Here is a 6402-nt window from a genome sequence, read left to right as displayed (position 1 = left end):
CATTCGGGTTCAGAGCAGGTGCTCCACACCACTGTGCAAACGGAAGGGAAGACCCCAGAAAAAGGGTGTCTCTCCATAAAAGTGTCTATCTCACACCACCTGGTTCTGGGTGAATTCAGAGAACTGATGGTTCACAGGACTGTCTCTGTTTACCAGCTCTTTTGAGAGATGTGGATCTAGCTGGTGTGTGAGCAAATGGACCAGTGCTGAGTATACCATGTGCTTGAGTGGGTGCATTTCTGCGGGGGACTTCTGTGCTTCCTTTTAGGGGCAAACATCTCAAAGATCACCTGTGGGCAAGTGCCTTACTCACGCCTCCCATTTGCAGATGTGCTTCCTCCTCCTCTCCCTTCTCCAGAAATTTTTGCCCTTTGACCTCCTCCCACAAGCCTATCCTCTCCTGGGGCCTCTAACTCCCCCCCCCCTCCACTGGGCTCTTCCAGTTCAGGGCCACAGCCCAGGGGACCGCATCCCCATCTCATCACGTGTCTTCCCCCACCCCAGGTGTCAGGGCCAAGGCAGTGGCTGGCAAGCAGGGCATAGATGAGGCTACTCAGGGCCAGGTGAGATCTTTAAGCCAAAGTAGATGTCTGGAGGCCCCATCCTCTCCTGGGGCCCCACTGAGAGAGAGTCAGAGCCCAAGGTCTAAAAACATAATTTAATGCATCAACGTGGGTCTGAACCGGGAGTGCGGTGGACAGGTGAATTTTCCGTTTGCTGGGATTCTGCTGCGGGTAGTTTTTGGCTGATGGACAGGGAAATTTGCACGTGTATTTTGGGTCACAAAGAAGGATGCCCCAGGGAGCTCCTGCTCACTTTGGCCTATCTCGTCCCGCTCAGGGCACTGGGAAAGGGAGGGGGGCTGGAAGGGCAGGCCTCCCGCCCGGCCTGTCCAGTCCAATCAGGTTTGCAAAGTCTGAACTGAGCTGTCTCCGCCTCTGGGGGTTTAGGGTTCACGCTCACCTCGCCACTTGAGCATCCCCTTCTCCCTCCCCAGGTTGGGGACGGGGACCAGGAGGACAGCCCACAGAGGAACCGGGGTGAGAGTCCGCAGACACACTGAGGTCAGAGCGGGTCAGGGAGGACGGCAGGGATGTGTCTTTTCCGTAGATGTCAGGAAGTGTCATGAAGCGAGAGTGGTCCTCTCCAGCCGGGGAATAGCTCTCTGCCGCGGGCCTCGGGCGGCGTGAAGCCACTCCGCCTGGCGCTCCCTGCGCTCCTAATCCGGGTACAGAAGAAAGCCCGAGAACGTGCTGTATTTGTTGTTGTTGCCTCCGTGCGCCTTCCCGCCGTCCAGCTTCACGTACACCTCGTCCCCTGAATCGAGGTGCAGCACCACGCTGTTGCTGGCGTAATCGTAGTTCTGGTCGGCGTCCTGAGCGATCGCACTGGCCCGGACCTGGGGGCGAGCCGCCAGAGCAGGTGGGCCGGGGCTCCCTGCCTGGGCCTTGCCCGCCCCCCACCTGGCGCCCCTCCACGCCCCGCGGCCCCAGGGTCGACGCTCCCACCCAGGCTCCTCTCTCTCTCTCTCTCCCTCTCCCTCTCCCTCTCCTCTCCCTCTCCAACTTGGCCAACTGCTTTCCCGTCCCCTCCTCTCCACAGCAGGCTAGCCAAGTCCGGGAAGGAAGGAGAGAGGGAGCTTCATAAACCCTGACCCAGCGGGGAAGGGCAAAAACCAGGGGACCAGGGCCGAGAAGAAACAAACCAAACCAAACCAAACCAAAAAGTGGAGGGCAAAGGGGAGACGGGGGCGCAAAGGGAGAGTTAAGGAGGAATGAGGCTTCCGAAGAGCCCACGGGGCGGCCGGCGGGTAGCCAGTGGCCGGAAAGTGCAGTCGGGGTGGCGGGGTCTCGGGCGCTCGGGACGCAGCCTACCCGCGACCCGGGCGCCCCGCCGAGCTGGGTGCGCCGCGCGCTCAGTCCCAGGGCCCGCCCGGCGCCCGGAGCGGGGGCAGGAGTCGGGCTTCCCCGGCGGGGTGGGGCGCGGGGTGGCGAGGGTCGCCTGCGGGGACGTGCGCGGCCGGCGCGGGGTGACTGACCTGCCCGTTCTTGCAGAGGTCCGCCCACATGCTGGTGCCGTCGCCGCCGCGCATGAGGATGTGGTAGGTGAAGAAGTAGATGCCGCGCACCTGGCAGCTGAACTTGCCGGTGGTGGGGTCGTAGTGGTTGCCGAGATTGGTGACCACGTCGTCGAACTTGAGCACCTCGTAGCCTTCGTGGGGGCTCTTAAGACCCACGTAGAAGGCGATCTTGGGCCCGCTGAAGGCCGCGCTCAGCGCGCCCGTCACTTCGCCTTCGGAGTCGCCGCCGCCCCCGGCTCCGCCGCCCGCCACCCCGACCCCGCCCGCCGCGCCCGCCGCCAGCTGCAGGCCGGGCAGCCCGGGCCGCCCCGAGTCGCCCTTCTCCCCCGGGGGACCCCGGGGTCCAGGCGGGCCCGGCTCCCCGGGGGGTCCCCGCGGCCCCGGCTTGCCGGGTCGCCCCGGGTCGCCCTTGGGTCCCTGGATGAAAGGCGGCGGCGGGTTGGCGCTCAGGTCCTGCATGACTTCCAGGGCGGCCGTGCTGGGTCCCGGCGGCGGCGCCTTGGCTCCCGCGGGCCCCCCTGCGGGCGCGGCGCCGTACGGGTCGCAGATCATGCGGCAGGTGCCCATCATCTCGTAGTGCGCCGCGCCGGGGGGCGCCGCCTGCAGCAGCAGCGGCACGGCGATGAGCAGCCCCAGCGCCATGGCCAGGAGCACGCCGACGGTCGCCAGGCAGGCGCGCCGCCGCCGCTGCCACAGCCGGGAGGCGACCGCCACCAGCTCCTCCTTGCCGCCCGGGGAGGTAATGGTGGGGCGGCGCGGGCGGCCCCGCTCCCCGCGCTCGGGGGCCGACTCCGCGGATCCCGGCCGCGCCCCCGACGTGGCGACCCCCTGCTCCGGGCGCCCGACCACTTCTAGCGGGAGGCGCCTCGGCCCAGGGGCTGGGGCTGCTCGGAGAAGCCGCGGAGCCCGGCGCGCATGGCGGGGGCGCCCAGGCTGAGCCCGGCGCCCCTCGGGTCCCGGCGGCGGCTGCGGCTGCGGGTGCGGGTGCGGGTGCGGGTGCGGGTGCGGCGTCCCGCGCGGGCTCGGCGGCGCTGCCTCCCGGCCGGCTCGGCGGAGTCCGGGGCTCGGCGCGCAGGGAGGGCGCCCCGGCTCCGCGGCGCGCTCTGCTCTGCTCTCCCGCGGCTCGCTGGCTCCGCGCGGAGGGGGGACCCAGCTACCCTGACGTAAGGAGTCCGGGGCTGAGCGGCGGAGGCGGCGAGGCAACGCGCGCTGCCATCACTCGGGAGACGGCGCCCTCATGTCATCAGCCTCCGGTCCTCCTCCTATCCCGCGGCGTCCTCGGCAGGGGCGGCGAAGGCGCGGTTCCTCCCGCGGCGCCCCGGAGCCACAAGTGGGCGCAGCGCGCGCATCCCGGCCCCCGCGCCTCCGACACACCCCCCGCGGCCCCCTCGCGCGCCTCCCACCCGCCGCACACCCGCGCCCACGCGCGCCCTCGGGCCTGACCCGCCCCACCCCGCCCCGCCCCGCCCCGCCGCCCGGCCCGCCGCGAAGGTTCCTGGAATCCCCGAGCTGGCGGGGTCCTTCGGGGGACCCCAATCCATCCCCCTGCCTGTGAGCCGGACCAGATTTCAACCCAGCAAGTCAAGGAGAAGCTCAATTCCTTGAGGCCCTGGAACGAAGGACTTTCCGTAAATCTTGCTTTTGGAAGGTCCTTCACACACCTAGTCCGAGGACTCCAAGTTATATAGGCTCCAGAAGACCACCCCACCAAATCTTCGAATGAGTCTTTGAAAAGCCCAAAGCCCTGGATACAAGAGTCTATTAGCCTCGACCCCTTTCTTCTACCAGGAAAATCACCGGCCCTCATTTTCTGTGCAAAGATCATTTAAATGCAAATCCTTAACGCCCAGCGCTTGGTGGTAACCTTGGTACACCCAGCTCCCACTCGGAGCCCACCACTACCGGGCAGATCCACAGTTTCCTTTGAACATCCCCAGTTCCCTACTACCGAGGTGGGTTTAGTTGTGTATTTAAAAAAAAATGTCTAAAGCCATTCTGAGCCAAAGTTTTGAATAAGCACTGACACCAGATTTAGAGAATTATCCATCTCCAATGCAGCATGTGAGGATAAAGAAAGGATGGGAAATTCTCCTGCGTACTGGGAAGACCTCCAGCTCCAAAATCAAAAGCCCTGGTCTTCTGGTTCTGCTCTGGCCGTGAGCAGCTGTGTGACTTTGGACATTTCCCTCTCTGAGCCTATCTTCCTAAAGCCCCAGCCCTCCCCAACATGGGAATGCACCCTGTGGGGCCTGGGAAGAAAGTCCAAGCGCTGATACCAGTGCTTGGCAACGCATCAGCATCTCTGGAACAACCATGCGCCCTCCTGAGGCTATTGCTTTGAGAAGAACATTCATTTATCAGGTTTTGTGTTCTTTTGGGTTACTTAAAAATCCATTTTGTTTTTCTGGTCATTCTGGGTCATTTCCCCACTGCACCCCACGGTGCTCCAGCCTCTTTCTCCATACGTGTATTTCCCAGGGCATAGCATAAGATCTGTCACCTGGTACATACAGGCCTCAGTACATATTTGTGGAAAAGATGACTGAACCTAGCCTGAAGCAAACTTTACCCAGGGGAGAAGGGGCAGAAAGAATTCATTTATTGGGCACCCACTTTGATGCATCAGGTGCTTTGCACGTGCTCCTTCACTTCCTCCACCCAACGTCCCTATGGATTAGCAATTACTCTCTCGTTATGCAGATGAGAAAACAGAGGTTTTGAAAGTGCACAGTGCTGCCCAGTGTTCCCTATCCAAATGACAGAGCTCAACTCCTCATTCCCTGACCAGGGGATCTGCGACCCTGGCAGTGAACTGTTGCCAGCTAGCTCCTGGTCACATTCTTCATTGGTATGCTGAGTCCTGGGAGCCCTCCATTCCCTTCCTTAAGGCCACCCCTAAAACTCCGGAACCACAGTGATTCCAAGAGCCACACCCTCTGGTCCCAATCCTGGGTCTGCAACTTTGTATCTGCATGACTTTGGGCAATTGCTTCACTACTCTGAACCTCAGTCTCCATGTGTGAAGAATGGGAGTGCCAAAATTACCTGTCTCAGAGTTATTGAGAAATCAAATGATTAATTAATATAAAAGCCTTAGAATAATAGCTGATTCAGTAAAAGTGAGATTTACTATTATTAATTCTTGATACCTTAGACCTCCCCCTTCACCATGATCAAGATCACTAAGATGAGACATGTGGGTAGTAAGTGGGGTGGGGGGTAGATTTGTGATTTAAAAAGGAGAGAGACCCAAGACCACCCACATGCTCTGTCTTTCCCCAAAGCAGAGGAGAGGAACTAGACCACCCTTCCCACACTGCCCTCCTCTGGCTGCCTGCCCTCCACTGAAATTCTGCAGAATGCTTCTGGTCACCAGTTGCACCTGGAAAAATGTTTTCCAGGCAGACCATCACTCAGTTTGAATTCCCAAGCCCTGCAGACCACCATCCCCAAATCCCCATGTTTTCGCCCCTGCAGAATCTATGCAGGGAAGAGGCAAGGAGGGGCAAACATTTGAGACCCAGGCTTTTACCCTTGCAGGCAAAGCAACCTTGCCCCTGGAGCACTGATGGCCTTGCAGGGAGGAGGGCTTCTTCCCAAGGCCAGACCTCTACCAGGAGCCGGGACAGGGGCAGTTAGAACAGGGTGAGAGCCAACAGCCTCCTGCCCCAGACCACATGAGTCATCAGGTCCTGCCCCTGCCCCCTTCCCTCCCTCTCACCATGGCAGAGCCAGACAGAGTCGCCTGCAGGAGCACTTAACACCCCTGCTTATCAGCCTGGCTTCTACTCTCCCTGAGTGATTCTTGTCATGGGTGGCTGTCTTCTCATTAATATTAATTATGGCCTTTCTTAGCCTATTGCCTTCCATTTAGACCATGGTTTTACATTTAAGGCCCAATAGTGACTTAAATCTGCCTCAAATTGCCACTAGTAAGCCAGCCTCATTTCTTCCACTAATGCCTCCACCTTCTCACAAAGCCCTTGTGGTCTGTGATACAGAGTTTGATACCTGGGGTCACACATTGTCTTATCTGGCACTCTAATGGCCCATACCAGGAATAAGCCCCATTTTTCATTCATCTGTCCTCCAGTGTCTTCAACCTGGAATGCCATTCCTTGCTTATCTCTCTAGTCTCATCCCTAATTATCCTTCAAGTTCCAGCTAAGTGTCACGTCCTTGTCTGAAGTCTTCCCTGACCCATCTCCAAGCAGAGTTGACAATTCCTGCCCTTGTACCCTTAAAGTACCTTGAATGGGTTAAGCATCTGACTCTTGGTTTTGGCTCAGGTCATGATCTCAGGGTCGTGAAATCGAGCTCCA

At 60.1% G+C, this 6402-nt stretch overlaps 1 protein-coding gene across 2 annotated transcripts; it reads right to left on the bottom strand.

The window, feature by feature from the left end:
* Positions 1-484: 484 nt before the first annotated feature.
* On the bottom strand, positions 485-2722 carry C1QL2 (complement C1q like 2). 2 transcript variants are annotated; one of them, XM_038564527.1, is made up of 3 exons: positions 2344-2722; positions 2039-2286; positions 485-1399 (listed from the first exon to the last, which is right to left on the bottom strand). In XM_038564527.1, exons 1-3 carry the CDS (start codon positions 2720-2722, stop codon positions 1220-1222), a joined length of 807 nt encoding a protein of 268 aa, XP_038420455.1. In that variant the 3' UTR covers positions 485-1219. The 2 variants fall into 2 exon arrangements, with proteins under 2 accessions (XP_038420455.1, XP_038420454.1); XM_038564526.1 differs by having other exon boundaries at positions 2039-2722.
* Positions 2723-6402: the final 3680 nt, after the last annotated feature.

Source organism: Canis lupus, chromosome 19 (assembly GCF_011100685.1).
Source record: "Canis lupus familiaris isolate Mischka breed German Shepherd chromosome 19, alternate assembly UU_Cfam_GSD_1.0, whole genome shotgun sequence".
Classification (NCBI taxonomy): domain Eukaryota; kingdom Metazoa; phylum Chordata; class Mammalia; order Carnivora; family Canidae; genus Canis; species Canis lupus.
The sequence above is the reverse complement of the archived record's forward strand: the minus strand, read 5'-3'. Positions and strand labels throughout refer to the sequence as shown.

What these genes read in the sequence shown, in the direction of transcription:
- C1QL2 (XM_038564526.1), bottom strand. Translation starts at nt 2,722, where the DNA reads ATGGCGCTGGGGCTGCTCATCGCCGTGCCGCTGCTGCTGCAGGCGGCG. An exon ending in ACCTCTGCAAGAACGGGCAG is followed by an intron (nt 1,400 to 2,038) that starts GTCAGTCACCCC and finishes GCTCGCCCCCAG; the next exon opens with GTCCGGGCCAGTGCGATCGC.